This window comes from Nyctereutes procyonoides, unplaced genomic scaffold (assembly GCF_905146905.1).
Source record: "Nyctereutes procyonoides isolate TBG_1078 unplaced genomic scaffold, NYPRO_anot_genome, whole genome shotgun sequence".
Lineage (NCBI taxonomy): Eukaryota > Metazoa > Chordata > Mammalia > Carnivora > Canidae > Nyctereutes > Nyctereutes procyonoides.
The window spans coordinates 16375560-16394348 of NW_026575052.1; the positions used below are offsets into that span (position 1 = coordinate 16375560).

The 18789-nt window shown below is 37.8% G+C and overlaps 1 protein-coding gene across 2 annotated transcripts in view; it reads right to left on the bottom strand.

The window, feature by feature from the left end:
- Positions 1-541: 541 nt before the first annotated feature.
- PTP4A2 (protein tyrosine phosphatase 4A2) overlaps positions 542-18789 on the bottom strand; it is a 31446-nt gene continuing 13198 nt past the window's right edge. Inside the window, exons 1-6 of one of the 2 annotated variants that reach the window (XM_055331753.1) lie at positions 16152-16271; positions 15017-15709; positions 12186-12278; positions 6732-6862; positions 3932-4006; positions 542-3099 (exon numbers count right to left, since the gene is read on the bottom strand). In XM_055331753.1, the coding sequence (XP_055187728.1) occupies positions 2991-3099; positions 3932-4006; positions 6732-6862; positions 12186-12278; positions 15017-15112 (504 nt within the window). In that variant the 5' untranslated portion in view covers positions 15113-15709; positions 16152-16271 and the 3' untranslated portion in view covers positions 542-2990. Of the gene's footprint in view, positions 3100-3931; positions 4007-6731; positions 6863-12185; positions 12279-15016; positions 15710-16151; positions 16272-18789 lie in introns of those variants that run through there. The other variant, XM_055331752.1, reaches the window with a different exon arrangement.

The following is an 18789-nucleotide window of genomic DNA, read 5'->3' on the forward strand; positions in this document are numbered from 1 at the left end:
CAGTACTGTATCCACATAACTCTGTTCTTAACATCTACAAATCTAACTTCTCTTCTAGACTAAGATCCTCCAAAGTGGAAACAGTGTCTTCTCTTTTCATTCTTAGTACCTTACTAGCTAAGCTTATTTTCTGAATGAATGGATAGATTATTACCCACGATCTAAGGGAAATTCCCCATCCCCAGTCCTACAATATGTAAAGTTCCTTCTTCCTCACTGTTCTCTGAGTTTGAGTAAAAAGTTGCAATGCTTCATCAAAATCTATGGTATAAAAAAATCCCTTGGAAAGAAACAAGATGCTTAATTCCTAGAGTGTTGTGTCCAAGAACTCAACCACAAAATGTACCAGATATATCCAAACTCTGGTTAGGTTTGCCCTGAACACCTGGGTGGCATGAAATCTTTGAACTTCCCAACCTCTAATTATTTTACCTCTTTGCAGTAATTAACAGGACCCAAAACAAGCCTTGAGAATACCAAGTTTTCTAAGGAGACATAAATTAAATTCAACCTAGGGTGGAGAACGATACACAGACAAAGAGCATGTAAAATACGTTTTATTGTTCTTTAAAAGGGTTCAGGGTTTGGTTTTAAATCAGGCTGCACACCTTTCATCAGTCTGACATCTCTCTCACCATGTCAAACTGGCTTCAGCTAGCAATACTTCATTAAATCCAAAAGAAAAAAACTTTTAATTTTGAGGAAGAAAATCCAGTTCTGAGAACAATTAACATTAGTATGTAATTTAAAACAAAATGAGGGATAATGTTTCTTGTTGCTTTATACACCCTTCTCCTCATACAGAACCAGGAATGTAATTTTCCTATCTCAGGCAGGCACTGATACTGCTGGACACTGCACACACACACACACACACACACACACACACACACACACACACTCCCCACAAACAACAAAAATCAGAGCATGTCAAAGGGAAAAAAGTTTGTTACTGTCTTGATCAAAAAAACCCTTGGAGTCAACAGACAGTCTGAGTTTAGAGGGTATGCTGTTTTGATCCTGAACCTATGTTAAGAATCTATTGTCATGTTCTGAAATAAAGAATTTTGGAGAGTACCATCATTTTTCACTTTAAAATTCTAGAAACAGTTTCAAAAAGCATTATTTTGTTTTGTTTTCTGGGATAGGGGAGGAAAGAATCTACAGATATTCATTTAGTTAAAAATCAAAACAATCCAGCATAGGAAATAGGCAGTTCACATAGCCAGCCAACGTCTGAGGTATCATCAGTGTGAGACAAGGTCCCAGTCCATTCCTACTGGCCTAGCTGATTCTTAAAAAAAATGGGAAGTTCATGGCTCTGCATAGCAAATTCCAGCAAGACAAGATGACCCTAAGCCTTTATTCAAATCCTTAGAAGCAGAGCACTATTAAGTAATATTTAGATGAAGAGTGCAAGAGCCCCAGATGGTGTCCTTCAAACTGCTTTGTCAATGCAGCCTGGTCACAACTGCCGTCTGCAAATGAGCAGAGAAACAGCTTCTCTAGATCAGCACATCGAACCCGGCAAAAAATCTCCAAAAATGACACTACACCATTTCATCAGCAATACAGTCCCTTTGCTACTCATTGGGTTGCTTTATGTCTCTCTTCTACCCTGTATGGCCTGTGGACACATACTCACTAGGCATTGTTGGTTTGGAACCAGCAAATTATTTTTTTTTAAATCTCATAAAGAAAATAACAAGGCAATCAGTGGTTAAACTGAACTGTACATATAGGGGGCAGTTTGGAAAATACACATCACAGGCATTTCTCAAGTCCAAAATATCCTATCTTTGCTGTTATTACTTTCACCATTCCTGAAAATTCATAGTACAAGTCAGTCCTAAATAAAAATTTTAAAGTTGGTAGTTGTTATCTGATATCATTAGACAGAAAATCAGAGTAACGCTACAAATCCACAATTCTAAAAAGTGTGCTCTCTGCCTGGACACATCTTTAGTGATAAGCTGGAGTGCTCCCCTTCAGAAAACAGAAGTTTCTGGGATACCCACTTAGCGTCATTGGTTGGGAAAAAGAAAAATTCGACTCTCAGCTAAGTTCTTTGAGAAGAAAGACTATTCTTAAAATGCCATCTCCCCACTAATTTACCAAAATAAAAACCAAAACAAAAGGCTCCTGGCTACTTTGCCTAATGTTGAATAGGGTTTTCAAGAAAAGAAACTAACATGAACACCCCCCATCATCAGTAAAGACTAAAAACCACCTGGATCATATAATATATATGCCACTGCTTTTTTTTTTTTTTTTGGTACTTTTTGTTTTTTTTTGTTTTTTTGTTTTGTTTTGTTTTTTTCTAAAAGTGCCCAGGTGGGCTTAAGGCTGCCAGACTGCACACACATCTACAGCAACAAGGGCTTCTCCTATTCCATCTAAAACATGTATTAAGGGAAAAAAAGAGGGATGGAGAAAGAAGAGACGAGGGGAATAATATACGCCTACCACCAAAAAAGAGAGAGAAAGAAAAAGAGAGAGAGAGAGAAAGAAAGAAAGAAAAGAAAAAGAGGGAGGGGGAGAGAGAGAGAGAAATAGAGAGAGAGAAATCCCACAATAGGGAGATCTATGTGCCAAGCATAATGGAAGAGTGCGCTCCCCAAACAGATGGTTCTGCACAGGCTAATGTTCTGCTGGTTTTCCTTAGAGACATATTCTGAAAAGTTAAAAAAGAGGAGATTTTGATATAATTCAATCCTGGCAGAAATTCAAACTCCAACAATTAGGAGCAAAATCATCCTTCACTGAATTAATCCCTTTTTTCCTTCTCTTTTTCTTTTCTTAAACATTTTATTCATGTTATAGAGGGATTTCTTTTTTGTTTGCTTTTTTCCAATCATTAGGAAAGTGGTTGAGGAGTACTGAATCCATCACTACTTTGGTGACACAGTTAAGATTCCAGATTCACATTTCCAGGTACCAAGAGTTCCCCCTAAATGCACAATCAAGCCAGCCTTCGTTTACACTTCTTTCTACTGAACACAGCAGTGCCCATTGGTGTCTCTGACGCGCAATCGCATCTTAGGTCGGTATTTCTCCAGGTAAAGCAGCTGTTTGGAATTGAATGCTCCCCTTCTTTTTCTGAAAATACAAGAATGACAAACTTGATCATGTAAAAAAAAAAAAAAAAAAAAGAGCTGTCTGACTCACTAAAATGCATTATTTATGGCCTAAGGCCTTTCTAACTCCACACAGCTGAAAACCAGCCTATTTCCTATACAATATCACTTAAGAGAAAAGGGCTGATGAGTGAGCAAGTATTATATGAAGCAGCAGGCACAGATGGTGTTCCTTGAAATATGTCACCTTCTTAGAGCTGCTACCATACATTTTGTGCCCTCTTATCAGTCTTTTTTTTGCCCCCCCCTTTTTTTTTAAAAAAAAGAAAAGGTTGAAAGGGAAAGACAAGATAATGATTGCTAAAGAATTCTGAACAAAATAACATGGCCCATTATTCCAGATGGATGCCAAGATTCTATCTGGGCAATACCATTCTGATTTTGTGCCTGAACAGGTCACTTAAGAGTCCTAATTAACTACTTCTCTATAGATTCTTCTCTGCCTCTTGGTCATAGTTGCATTTGGACGGTACTATGAACATTCATTAAGATAGTCACTAGATCACCTAAACTACCACTTAGTTATTCATTTTAAAGATTCCTAGATACTCAAAAGTCATATACTAGACATACTCTACAGTGTCCAAATTTGCCAACTAAATTAAAAAATTTTTAAATCTGGGAGCAAACAATACCATTATGAGTCTCTTCACCACATGGTCCTCTTGATTTCTTCAATCAAACAATATTTTAAGCCAACAAATTATTCCATACTACAAAGAGTACGTTCCATAATTCCTTCCTCTTGTATGGTCTTGCTTTATGAGTTTGTGAACATAAAACTTCATACTCACTGTCTTATAAACTGAACTGCGTCTTCATACTTCATTCCACATTCAATCAAAGCAAGTGCAACCAGCACAGGTGCCCTACAGAGAGAAACTCATTTGTAAATATCCACAAGTCTTTGGAAATAAAGGATCTTTTTTATTTTTTTATTTTTATTTAATTTTTTTTAAAGATTTTATTTATTTATTCATGATAGTCACACAGAGAGAGACAGAGAGGCAGAGACACAGGCAGAGGGAGAAGCAGGCTCCATGCACCGGGAGCCCGATGTGGGATTTGATCCCGGGTCTCCAGGATCGCGCTCCGGGCCAAAGGCAGGTGCCAAACCGCTGCGCCACCCAGGGATCCCAAAGGATCTCTTTTAAACCAAGGATTATACATTACCAAAACAATGCAAAGCTTGAGCTTTCCTTTCTCCTATATACTAAAATTTTTGCTATTTTCCCTAATAGGAAAAATGTCTGTATCAGGATAGGGTCTTCGGTGTCATCTACTTTTAGTAAAGCACTAAATTCTTTTTTTTTTTTAAAGATTTATTTATTTATTTATTCATAGAGACAGAGAGACAGAGAGACAGAGAGAGAGAGACAGAGAGAGAGAGAGAGAGAGAGAGAGAGAGAGAGAGGCAGAGACACAAGCAGAGGGAGAAGCAGGCTCCATGCAGAGAGCCCACATGGGACTCAATCCAGGGTCTCCAGGATCAGGCCCTGGACTGCAGGCAGTGCTAAACCGCTGAGCAAGCACTAAATTCTATACCTTCATTAAGAGATCTTTATTCTTGGCGTGCCTGGTTGGCTCAGTCAGTTAAGGGTCTGACTCCTGATGTCAGCTCAGGTCATGATCTCAGCATCGTGAGACTGAGCCCTGTATGGGGCTCCATACTGGGCATGAAGCCTGCTTAAGATTCTCTCTATCCTTTCCCTATTCCATCCCCTGTGCATGCACTCTCTCTCTCTTTCTCTCTAAAAAACAAATCTTTATTCTTTAAACATCATGACATTATCTGAATGTTCATATTCTATGTCATCAAAAATTCTTCATTGGTCTTTAACCAACATTGCAGCTAAAAAAAAAAATTTTTGACCAAACGTATCATCTGTATTGAGTATCTCAAAAACTTTATTACAGGGACACCTGGCTCCGTGGTTGAGCATCTGCCTTCAGCTGGGATTGTGATCCCGTGGTCCTGGGATCGAGTCCTGTATCGGGCTCCCTGCATGGACCCTGCTTCTCCCTCTGCCTCTGTCTCGGCTTCTCTCTCTCTGTGTCTCTCATGAATAAATAAATAAAATCTTTAAAATAAAATTTCAGCACAAATCCTTTTTATTATCTTTTCCTCATCAAATACTAAAAAGGCACTAGATTTCTTCAACAAAATCCTTTCTATGAGCTAAGAGAATTGATAATTAGAACAGTTTTCTATAAAAGTATGTTTTTAGGGTTTTGGGGTTTTTTTTTTACATCTAACAAGGGGACACTGAGGTCTGAGCAGGTCTCAACCTGTCCAAGGTTTGGGGAATGCTCTCTGCTTCATGAACCAAAAAATAGAGGGTTTGTCTTCTGGGAAGACAAAGCTGTCTTTTCCTTTGAAAAAGCCTCCAACATAGTTGAATTTGGAGTCTTCCAGGAATATGAAGGCAGGGATTGAGGCCTCATGAGTCTGGATTTTCAGCTGGGGTAGAAAAAGAAGACAATGGTTATAAACAGCAAGTCCATGTGAGGTATAGTTAAACTCCAGGACTTGTCACTGTTAATCCAGCCTGGGCTTCAGGACAGTCACAGAAGTAGATTCCTTAACAATAAAATACTACTACACACATAGACAAAAATCTAGCAAGGGAAATGACTTTTAAAAAAAAATTCGTTAGAGAGAAAGGCAGAGACATAGGCAGAGGGAGAAGCAGGCTCCCTGAGGAGCCTGATGCTGCACTCGATCTCAAGACCCCAGGATCTCAACCACTGAGCTGCCCTGGTTCCCCTGGGAAATGACACTATAAAACATCTACTACATCGTACCAACTTTAGACTACCTGCTAGGATAGCCACCAGTTTTAAAACTGCCCAAGTTAGGACACTACCTTCACCCTTCAGAATAAGGACTGGAACTTCTGGCCCTGAAGAAGAAATTATACAACACTAAACTGCAAAAAAAAGGGGGGAAAAGAGCAAAGAACAGACCTGAGCAGAGATAATAACCTGAGTCACCACCACCTGGAGGCAAGAGCAGCCTGCACTACTGTTCTGAGTCAAAGTGCACATCATAAATTAGCATTTAATCTGTTGTTGATGAGACTGTTGCAACACCGTTCCATGCAATGTTCAAGGAAAAAGGCTTTAAAATCAAAGCTAATTTTTGTTCTCCAAACATCTCCTTTCAGAAGTTTAAAGTTCGGCCATCTGCTCTCCACCTATTAACTTCCCATTCATCTCAATCCAAAATTAACCACATACAGTTTCTTCAGAAATTTAAAATTATTTTTTGTTGCTCATCTCAAAGACCTAAGCCTCTGAATATGTGAAATGAGGGGGAAAAAATCCATACTGAATTAAGACCAATTTTTAGCTCAAAAAAAATTTTTTTTAGCTCAAATATAAGATAATTACATTAAATCAGTTTCAAAACAATTTCTGAGCCATCATCCACTAAATCTATCATGGGCATCAAACTCTTAAGAAATCATTGCACCAACTTTAGCTCTCATTTCCTTTTCTTTTAGGCAATTTAATATTTGGTGTAATAAATACAAACGCCTATCAGAGTGAAATTTTTGATAATGAATTCACAGACAAAAAGTAAGAGCTTACCTTCCCAATCCTGCAACACAATGCACTGCAACACAGCAACCTGGCTCTTCACGAAATTTGGTTTTTAACAAGTTTAGCCAATCGTCTACTATCTGATTAGGGGGTGGTGCTCCATCATCAAATGGCCAATCCTGGAAAGAAAAGATGTTTTACATTAAATTGTTATTTTCTCCAGGATAAAATCTACTGCAGAATACCTGCATAGAACACATCTAACTTTTAACTAACTGTACTTTATATACCTATCCAGTTTTGTTTTGTTTTTTTTTAGAAGGTGAGTGCAGGAGATGGGGCAGGGGGTGTGTATCTTAAGCAGGCTCCACTCCCAGCACAGAGCTGGACTCGGAGCTCAATCTCACAACCTTGAGATGCTGACCTGAGCCAAAATCAAGAGCTGGACACTTAACACTGACCCACCCAGGTGCCCTATATACCTATCCTAAATAATACAATTCTGATCACTGCTGAAAAGTTTTTTCCAAGATCAAAATTCAAGTGTGCCAAGTAACTTAGCCTTCTCAATCACATGTAGCCAGCATTGTAAGCATCTAATTTTATCTTATGGAAATCTCTTATCAGAGTGGTAAGAAACTAGGGTCTTCAAATATTTTATCTGAATAAAGCAATAATTAGACATAATAGAGAAAACTATAATTAAAGCCTAGACAAAATAAGAGAGAATACAACACCTATCAATATAATTTAAAAGTCCACTGTGGCAAAGAAGTATACCAACTGGGACGCCTGAGCGGCTCAGTGGTTGAGCATTTGCCTTTGGCTCAGGGTGTGATCCTGGGGTGCCAGAATTGAGTCCCACATCAGGCTCCCTACATGGAGCCTGCTTCTCCCTCTGCCTGTGTCTCTGCCATTCTGTGTCTCTCATGAATAAATAGTCTTAAAAAAAAAAAAAAGTACACAAACTAGTATCTCACTGATCTCTACAAATATTTTGAGGATTATCCCCCAAATAGCTCTAAGTTATGATGCCTTTTCTCTAGAGAAAGATTCTCTCATAAGAAATCTCCAGCAGTTAGCATATCATAACAGAAATATACTATCATCTTTGGGCATATATACTAAAAAGGCAGGAAAGGGGGCACCTGGGTGGCTCAGTCAGTTAAGCCTCTGCCTTTGGCTGGGTCATGACCTGGGGTCCTGGGATGGAGCTCCACGTCTGGCTCCTTGCTTGGTGGGGGAAATCTACTTCTCCCTCTCTCTGCCCTTCCTTAAGGGCATGTGCATGTGCATACATGTTCTCTCTCTCTCTCAAATAAATAAAATCTTTAAAAATAAAATAGCCAGGGATCCCTGGGTGGTGCAGCGGTTTAGCACCTGCCTTTGGCCCAGGGCGCGATCCTGGAAATCCGGGATCGAATCCCACGTCGGGCTCCCGGTGCATGGAGCCTGCTTCTCCCTCTGCCTCTCTCTCTCTCTCTCTCTCTCTCTCTCTCTGTGTGTGTGTGACTATCATAAATAAATAAAAATTTAAAAAATAAAAAAAAATAAAAATAAAAAAATAAAAAATAAAAATAAATAAAAATAAATAGCCAAGTAGCTAATATTTTTAAAGCTCTGCCTAAATCATACATATCCCATTTAACAAGCACAGTGCTGCAAGATAGGTTACTAAACAAATGGAGACCTTTTTCTCAAGTATCCCTTTCTCTTTCTATATTCATTTGTACATGTGTATTTAAGTAATCTCTACCCCCAAGGTGGGGCTGAAACTCACGACCCCAAGATCAAGAGTTGCATGCTCTACTAACTGAACCAGCCAGGCTCCCCTTGGGTTGTTTTTTAATTAAAACCAATCCCATGTGCATATAGGCAGTGTTTATCTTCCTTTCTACCTAACAAAAGGGCCTAAGTAGCCAACATAAATCAGCTTTAAAGAAAGAAGGGAAGGGAATTCACATTTTGCATTCCCTCTCTCCAATCTAGCTCCAAGGACAGAAATGCAAAAACGCTGGGAACTTTTTTTTAAAACATAGGATTACTCTTAATGAGATTGGATAAGGACACTTTAAGATGCTAGAGAAAGCAAAAGAGAAAAGTGACAAAGCACTAAATTGATTCTGCACTCATTATGGGCACTACTAGAACACTTCATGTAGCCCATTAGCCATGACAACATATTATGTTTGATTTGTCAACTACACCCCATAATTAAAGGGTTGTCAGTGTTATTATTATAAACGTCACTAAGTTTAACTGTAAATAGCAGTAAAACCAGTAAGCAAGTACCTTACTTGAGAGCTTACTTCCTCTAATACCCCCCTAAAATGCACTCATTTAAGTAACAATAATATGAAACATGCTTCACTTACTCATATAAAGCAGTTTCTATCAAAAACAAATCATTAAAATTATTATTTGGAACTGTCTGAACTTCAAACTGACATAATGGATACCACCATTAGGCTTTTCCAATATGCCTCTGATTTGCAAGAACATTAGTCAAAAGATTAAAAGATCTTATTTTGGGGATATCCTCTTACAAAGTACTCCAGGGGGTACCTATGTAGCTCAGTCAGTTGAGTGTCCAACTATTGGTTTCAACTCAGGTCATTATCTCAGGGACATGAGACTAAGCCTGATATCAGGCTCACCAGGAGCATGTAGTCTGCTTAAGATCCTTTCTCTCCCTCTCACTCTGCCCCTTTTCCCACTTGCACTCTTTCTCTAAAATAAATAAAATCTATAAAGTATTCCAAACCCTCTTTACCTAGCAAAAGTAGATTATCAATCAACTTAAAATCTCTAGGAAAAGGAAAGAAAGTCTAATAAGCTTAATTCTGTTTTTATTTTTTTAAAAGCTTAAGTTAGACCTTTAATTTTATCTGATCACATCTATTTAAAACAAAAGTGTAGATTTAAAGGCCCAGAATAAATCCCAGACCTACCATTATCTTTTACAAACTAGTTCAAGTTCTCTGGTTCATTTCTATTTCATAAAGGTGTTTATCAACATTACTGATTCAAACAAACTACAGTCAATCCATAGTTCATTTTCTCATCCATGCCATCTGTCAAAACAAACTGATTTCTCATCTGCCCACTGGAGAACATACAATACAGGAAAAAGAAGTCATATTCAGCCTAGTTTCAGAAGTTAAAATTTTGTTTTTATAAACACAGGGTTATATTTTATACATGTTTATACTTATCCCCACAGTGATTTCTACCCAGGGGACCTTAAAGTCCTTTAGAAATGGGAATGCAAGCAAATTATTACCATGCCATACTATTAAAATACATTTTTAAAAAACATAATGCTTGGCTATTTGGTTTTTGTGTTTTCACCAAAATGGAGGTGAGAGAACTTTATGGATCAGATATGAGACAACTGCCTTACCAACAGGACATTTATTTTCTTTGCATGAACTGCCTTCCCTACTGACCAATGCATAAAGACTACAGAACTAACAGGAACATAACTTTGTACCAGTATCATCATCTTTTTTTTTTTTTTTTGAAAGATCTTATTTATCTGAAAGAGTAAGAGAGGGAGCATGCGCATGCATACACAGGCAGGGGGAGTAGCAGGCAGAAGGAGCAGGAAGCAGCAGGCCCCTTGCTGACCAGGGAACCGGACTTGGAGCTCAATTCCAAGACCTTGGGGGATCATGAACTTGAGCCAAAGGGAGATGTTTAACTGACGAGCCACCCAGGCACCCTCAGTATCTTACTATTTTCTTCCCTTTTTTTTTTTTAAGATTTTATTTATTCATAAGAGACGGGGGAGGGGGGCAGAGACACAGGCAGAGGGAGAAGCCAGTCTCCATGCAGGGAGCCCAATGTGGGACTCGATCCCAGATCCCCAGGATCACGCCCTGGGCCGAAGGCAGGCGCCAAACTGCTGAGCCACCTAGGGATCCCCACTTTTGCGGTTTACACAACTATTTAAGGAAGAAGGTAGAAAATTTTACCTCATCTGAGGCTCCTGTTTCCAATAAATAAAACAGTGTATTTAGGGGCCAAGGAGGAATTTAAAATTCCAATCACATTATGTTCAAACTGAAAACAAAAGAAAGCTAATCACACAAAAGCTACTTAGAAACCTACCACAAAGTGTCAGAAACTATGTTGATTCTCTGAAGCAAGATGCCTTTCCCTGTCCTTAACCTCTTTTCCAGACTTTGTCCCCTATAGGTTATTCACAAAACACTAAGTAACTAATTAGTACTTGCAAAGTGAGAGAGAATACAGCTGACCCTCAAACAACACAGGTTTGAACTGTACGGGTCCACTTACATGCAGATTTTTTCCAATAAACACAGTATAGTACTATAAATGGATTTTCTCTTATTTTTCTTAATAAAATTTCTCTAGCTAACTTTATTATAAGAATATAGTACATAGGGCAGCCCAGGTGGTTCAGTGGTTTAGCACCACCTTCAGTCCGGGGTGGGATCCTGGGGTCCCGGGATCGAGTCCCACATCGGGCTCCCTGCATGGAGCCTGCTTCTCCCTCTGCCTGTGTCTCTGCCTCTCTGTCTCGCATGAATAAATAAATAAAAATTAAAAAGTTTTTTTTTTTAAAAAAGAATATAGTACATAATATATGCAACATACAAAATATATGCTAGTGGCCTGTTTATGTTATTGGTAAGCCTCTGGTCAATAGTAGGCTATTAGTAAAGCTTTTGTTAAGTAAAGTTACATGTGGATTTTTTACTATGTGGGGGTTGGTGTCCCTACCCCTGCATTCAAGGGTTAACTATATTTCCATGTAACTTAAGAACTTCTGATGAAAATTATTTTCAGGACAGTCTGGGTGGCTCAGCGGTTTAGCGCCACCTTCGGCCCAGGGCCTGATCCTGGAGACCCAGGATCGAGTCCCACGTTGGGTTCCCTGTATGCAGCCTGCTTCTCCCTCTGCCCATGTCTCTGCCTCTGTGTGTGTATGTGTCTCATGAATAAATAAATAAAATCTTAAAAAAAAATTATTTTCAGTTAGATTCAAACCAGTAGCCTATGGCAGCCTGGGGGGCTCAGCAGTTTAGCGCCGCCTTCAGCCCAGGGCATGATCCTGGAGACCCGGGATCAAGTCCCACGTGAGGAGCCTGCTTCTCCCTCTGCCTGTGTTTATGCCCCTCTCTCTGTGTCTCTCATGAATAAATAAATAAAACCTTAAAAAAAAAAAGTAAAACAAAACAAAAACAAAAACTAAATATTGCAATTAATTTCCTAGAGAAAACAAAATGCAAATTTCCATTTTCTTGAAGTAAATGTATATTCAATTTTGCTTTTCATTTGTTGAAAATACTCTGCATATATAGACTTTAAGGGGACAAATGAATAAAACTGCAAATCCAAAAATTTTTAAAGATTGCTGTCAACACTGTATCTCCTATAAACTTAAAAACCATACTAAGTGCCCAGTTTTAAAAATAGCTAAGTTTAAAAGGTACTAGTTGTTTGTAGTGAAAAATTAAAACACTACACACTCACTAGAACGTGGATTCCTTCTTTTTCAACTGGAGCTTTATCATATGTAGCATCACAAACTCGAACCAAAGTTGTCACTCCATACTTCTTAAGTTCCTTTAAAGAAGAACAAACATAAGGGATACCTTTAGAAACTGCAACCAAAACCTTAAAAGTGTACTATTATAAACTGAAGCAATGAGACATCATTCTTGGACAAAGATCAAAATCATTCTCATTGTGGCAATATATCAAATGGACACTCAGGCTCTTAGGGGAAGCAGCAACACAATCACCTTTCTAAAGGTAACAGGTCACAAAAACTATAAAAGCACATATACATTTTGACCTAGAAATGCTACTTCTGAGAATTTACACTAACAAAGTAATTAAAGACATATATAAAGATTCAGGTACCGGTGTGCTCAGCACGGGCTTTTTAGAATGGTATAATGATGGAAACATTAATGGTCCAAAAGCAGGGGAACTGTTAAAGTAAGTGACAGCTATAAAAATAATACTAAAAATGTTGGGGGAAGATTTTTTAAAACATAGTGTGATCCTATCTATGTGTATATAAGTAAATATACACATATATGCAGAGAAAAACATCTAGAAGTTAGGTACTAAGAGTTAAGTATTTTTAAATTGTCTTTTGCTTATATGTATCTTCTGATTTTCAGATAGTAAAAATACTTATTGTTTTTGCTTTTTTAATTTAAAGAAACAAAAGCAGGGAACCTGGCTATCTCAGTCAGTGGAGCATACGATCCTTGATCTTAGGGTTGTTGAATTCAAGCCCCTTGTTGGGTGTAGAGATTACTTAAAATCTTTTTAAAAAATTAAATTAAATTAAAAAAACAAAAGTAATATTGAAAGTAAGATTAAAAAGTGATATCACAGAGTACCTGGGTGGCTCAGTCAGTTAACTGTCTACCTTCAGCTCAGGTCATGACCCCAGGGTCCTGGGATTGAGCCCCAAGTAGAGTTCCCTACACAGCTGGGAGACTGCTTCTCCCTCTCCCTACCTCCCTGCTGGTGTTCTCTCCCTCTCTCTCTTAAATAAATAATTTTTTAAAAAAGTGGTATCATATTACAAAGCCAATAAACATACAATTATAGCCAGAGCCTTGCTCCTTTAAAAATTTTCCTATAGTCATAAAAAAAAAAAAAAAAAAAAAAAAAAAAAAAAACCTGAGGTAAGGGATCCCTGGGTGGTGCAGTAGTTTAGTGCCTGCCTTTGGCCCAGGGCATGATCCTGGAGACCCAGGATGGAATCCCACGTCGGGCTCCCGGTGCATGGAGCCTGCTTGTGTCTCTGCCTCTCTCTCTCTCTCTCTGTGACTATCATAAAAAAAAAAAAAAAATTCCTATAGTAAGGCCTAATCCAGTGACTATCTATCTTCGATGGGCCACCAACATCTTTTTATAGTTGTAGGACAGTGGCCTCTGCCACTTTTGGAGTCTATGACCAAGGAATCCACAGGCTGAAAATAGGATCACATAATTCAACCAGGCTTAAAGGTGACTGAACAACCCTAAGGGCACACAGGCCTGAAATCAACTTGTACATTGTGTACACAAAGTTAAGCAGCTCTGGGAATTAGAAGTATAAATGAGCAGGAATAGTTAAATCCTACAAGAGGTGTTGATTAGTCATTTGGTTATCTAAAGAGTAAAGTCATTTTAATTGCTAAAGGACTTTTTCACAAAAGGGCCTTCTAAAACAGACTCAGGATAGTTGTTATTACATGGAGTAATTTTTAAACATTTCAAAATATAAAACAAATCCTATTAAAATGAACTCCATAGTTGCCATTCACTGAAAGGTTATAGTAGAAATTTTTATAGTATTTGTGTCCTCAAGCAATTCAAAATCTCTTCTGAACTCAGTTTTGCCATCTGTAAAATGAGACAGGTAGATTTAGAATCCCTGGGAGTCCATCCAGCTCTCTAAGTCTAGTCCATAAATATAGCAGAGAAAATGAAGGGTCTGACATAAAAATGTTACCTGTAACACCTTTCCTCCCTGAAGGTTCTGACCCTTGTATATGATGGTTACTATTGCTAAACAGTTCTGGAGTAGGTTTTTATCAAAAGTGGCCAGAATATTTGAGGCAGACATGGGTTTTTGAGTCAGAGACCATTCTACCATATGCTATAACCTTTAGGGAAATTACTAAATTGCCCTGAACCTCAGTTTCCTAATCTGTAGGAGGGACAAAATAACAGTACCCATACCTCATAGGGCTATTTTGAGTAGTAAATGATATAATACATAAAACTGCTTACTGTAATGTTGGGTACATACTACATGTTCAATAAATGTTAATTATTTTTATTTTTAAAAATATGGGGCAGCCCTGGTGGCGCAGCGGTTTAGTGCCGCCTGCAGCCCAGGGTGTGATCCTGGAGACCCAGGATCGAGTCCCACATCAGGCTCCTTGCATGGAGCCTGCTTCTCCCTCTGCCTGTGTCTCTGCCTCTCTCTCTCTCTCTCTCTCTCTCTCTCTCTCTGTGTGTGTCTCTCATGAATAAATAAATAAAATCTTTAAATAAATAAATAAATAAATAAATAAATAAATAAGCTGCTATGTTGAAAGGATATTAAAAAAAAAAAAAGGACTACATAATCTCTAAAGTCTCCCAAAATCCCACAAATGTTCTTTTAAATATCTGTTGTAACTAATTCAACTCAATTCAAAGATTGGTAGGATGACCATCCATATCCTAATCACAGAAATAAATGGCTTTGTGATAAGAGATTTCTTTATAATGGTGTTCATTTATAACTTTATAAATTAATCAAAAAGTAAAAAAAATTAATCAAAAAGTAGACCATACTACAATCTTACCTCTGTGAACTTGTTGAGGGTAGCATTGGTAGGGTTGTGAGTTATCAGAAAACGCATATTCTCATAGGAGATCTCCACAGGGGCTGGACGGTTCATTATGGCAAATAAAAAGTGTGAGCGTGCGTGTGTGGGGTGTGATGGGGAAAATGAAAAAAAAAAATCAAATCTTGAAATGTTTCACAGCAGAAAACATTAAAAAGACCACTAAAATGCCTAATATCGATCAGTGTTTTTCTCTATTCAACTTGTTTATTCTTTAAGAAGCTTCTCTCTTCAAGGTAAGCAGAAGTATTTAGAATCCACTTGAATCCAAATTCAACTTGGGCCTCAATGTCTGCAGATGGATACCTTCGGACTCCAAAAAAATCCAACTACATTCAAAACTTAAGTAGCCTTTACTACATTTAGGCACTAGTGAGACAAGTTAAAAGTGTAGGTTGCTTTCCACTTTTGTTTACTTGATGCTTAATTTTACTGGAGTCATTAAAAGAAATATGCTTGCAATAAAAAAAAAAAAAAGCCAACTATTTCTGAGGCCAGTCTCGGTGTCCAGAGTCTTCAAGGCAATGTTAATTATGGCACATAGAACCCCCAAGCTCACTTGTCAGCGAAAACGCTGTGCTGAGCCTGGCAGAAGTCTGCCCTCACGCTCAGAATCGCCATAAATGTGCAACGTATATTCCAACGAAAAACCTAGAAGAGAAAAGCATAAATAAAATGAACTGGAGGTTGACAGCATAGTGAACATCATGCTCAAAGTCAAGAATATGTACTCTATGAGTCCAAAGACATTTGAAAGGTCACCAATTCTAATTAATTCAAATTATTGTCATCTATGAAGACTAGGATAAAAATGTAGATCAAGAGTTTTAAAAGTCAGAAATTCAAAAGTCTGTCTTTCTTTTTTCAAAAGGGAGTTCAAAAAATTTGTGTTAATAAGATTTGTAACTCAAGTCATTTTTAAATGACCTTATTTTTAAATATAGTTATTGAAAGATCCTTAAAGAAACCTTCCCTCCATAGATTCTTCATAAAGTTCATAATGATCTTATTCTTCTGCTTTGATGATTAAGTCCTTCACATATACATTTTGATTAAAATAAGATATATTTGTAAATGGATGAAGGATATTTACCAAAATTTCACTTTGAGGATTTAATTCTTTCTATCCAAAGGATATGTACCGGCCCCCAATTATAACACTAGTCCATAAAGTACTTTTCAAAAAAATTAACTTATTTTCCTCACAACTCTTGAGTAGTTGTTACCACCTACAAGGAATGAGGAAAGAGGATCAGAAAGTGAACTTTCTTCATGACTTATCTAAGGCGAATGTCTTCTGTTAGTCCAATGTTTTTTCCAATGTATCATAATGCCTGTTGCCTCAATTAATGCATAAATACCATCATTTCAAGTCCAATTTACCTTTTCTCTCTCTCTCTCTCTCTCTCGCCTTTTTTTTTTTTTTGAAAGAGTGTGAGGGGGTTTGGTAGGGTGAGAGAGAGAGAGACTCTTTAAGCAGGCTCCATGCTCAGCACAGAGCTCAATGCAGGGCTTGATCTCATGGTCCCAATATCATGACCTGACCCAAAATCAAGAGTTGGGACACTCAACTGCCTGAACCATCCAGGCACCCCTAGTCCAGTTGACCTTTTAACTATTTCTCACAACACATCACTACCTCAAGAGTACAAAAGCTTGTCTAAAGGTCATTGATTCACACAGCATTCTTCTGCCCATACCAAAAACAAGGTGAGAAAGTGACAGAATTTTTAATATAATTTTGGGCCTGTTGCACTGAAACACAGCAATCTTTATAGTTAGCTCAGAGTATCAACAAAATCATCATCTTTATAGTTAGCTAGTCAGAGCATCAACATAATCATAAAATCCTCTGGGGGCACCTGGCTGGCTCAGTTGGTAGAACAAGTGACTCTTGATCTCAGGGTCGTTAAGTTCAAGCCCCATGTTGGGTGCAGCAATTACATACATACGTACATACATACATCCTCAGAAATAAATAGCTCTGGAAATAGGGACAGGGTCTAAGTTCTTTCACTTGCCTTTTCTCTAATCCACCAATAAATGCTTATTTAGTAGTCTCTGAAAAGAGGACTGACCAGACAGAAAAAGACATGAAAGAGGGCCATAGAACCATTTTCAGGAAGAAACTAAAATATATTTAAGAAAGAACCAAGGCCTACAAACTTTCAAGCCTACTCTATTCACAAGTCTTTTGTAATATTCTTATGGCACTATGTAAGTTACATGCTTGTGACTATATTACCATGGACAAAGCACAAAACTAAAACATTCCTAAAATATGAAAGATATGTAAGAAATTCAAAATGGCAATCTAACCTCAGCAGAGGTTATATACTACAGTAAAATCATGAAACTTCTAATATTCAAACTAAGAAAAAAATACATACCACCACTTTCCTAACTGTAATCCTCAAACACAGGCACCTTTGATCACACATTTCATAGGGTATTCCTTGTGCAGTCAAGGAATTTTAAAACTAGGAGAAGGGCATCTGGGCAGTTCAGTCAGTTAAGTATCTGCCTTTGACTCAGGTCATGATCTCAGGGTCCTGGGATCAAGTCCTACAGCAGGCTGCCTGCTCAGCTAATAGCCTGCAGCTCCCTCTGCTTGTGCGTGCGTGCTCGCTCTCTCTCTCTCTCTCTCTCTGTCAAATGAATAAAATCTTTTAAAAAGATTAAAAAGCCAGAAGAAGCTTAGAGAGCAACAACAACTCCAATCTTTAAAAAACAAACAAACAAACAAAAAACCTAAGATGATGTTTGGGAGCAAGAGAGGTTAAAACGACTTAACTGAGACCACATGACTAATTAGTAGCAGACCAAAGACAAAAACCCAGGTCCCCTAACTATTCATTTTTCCTTCAATTTTGATTATGGCGGTATCCACATATTTTTCAAGTCATAATCTTCTTCATGTAACTATAACTTTTCTTCAAATATTTGCTTGGATGTTGATCTACAACTCTGTGACCTTAAATAAGGGGAGAAAAGATTATTAAAGTAACCATTCAAGAACAATGCTCTGCATGCAGTGAAAAGCAAAACACAAGGAAATTCTAACCTGTTTGAATCCCTTTGGTTAAATGATGTTATCACGCTAATATGTGTGTCAGCTGAGTAAAGACACTGAAAGACCTGCTTTGTAGTGATGGCCAGGCTTGAAAGGTTACATCTCTAGCATTAAGTTTTCTACCTAGTCTCCAATGTTTGTCTGCTCAGCAAAGAGAACAAGTTTTATACCATCTTACTCCTCCAACCTCATTTTGGAAGGACCACTTCCAAAGATAAGGATTCATTATTAGATTTTCAATTCTTAACACACACTGAGATCCCCGGCAAAGGAATTTCCGTCAAACGAAACAGTATGTTCTATCAATGTTAACAGATACATGATAAAAACAATCTTCTGTTCCTTCTCCCACCCCCAAGAGTTCAACTATGCATCAACAGTTAAATGCTCTTGCACCTGTCAATTCAGATAAACTAATGTTAATTCCTGTAACAGACATAAGAATACAAAGCAGTCTGTAAAAAAAATCATTAACAGTCTACCACAGCTGGAAAGTACTCAAAAGTTATAAAGCCTTGTATTTTAGCATAAACTCAGCACCTGTACATCTTACAGGAAAACTTTCTTCTAAACCTGTCTCTCTGACATTAAGTGATTTTACCTTTATAGAACCTTTTCTTAAGATTTTATTCATTCATGAGAGACAGAGAGAGGCAGA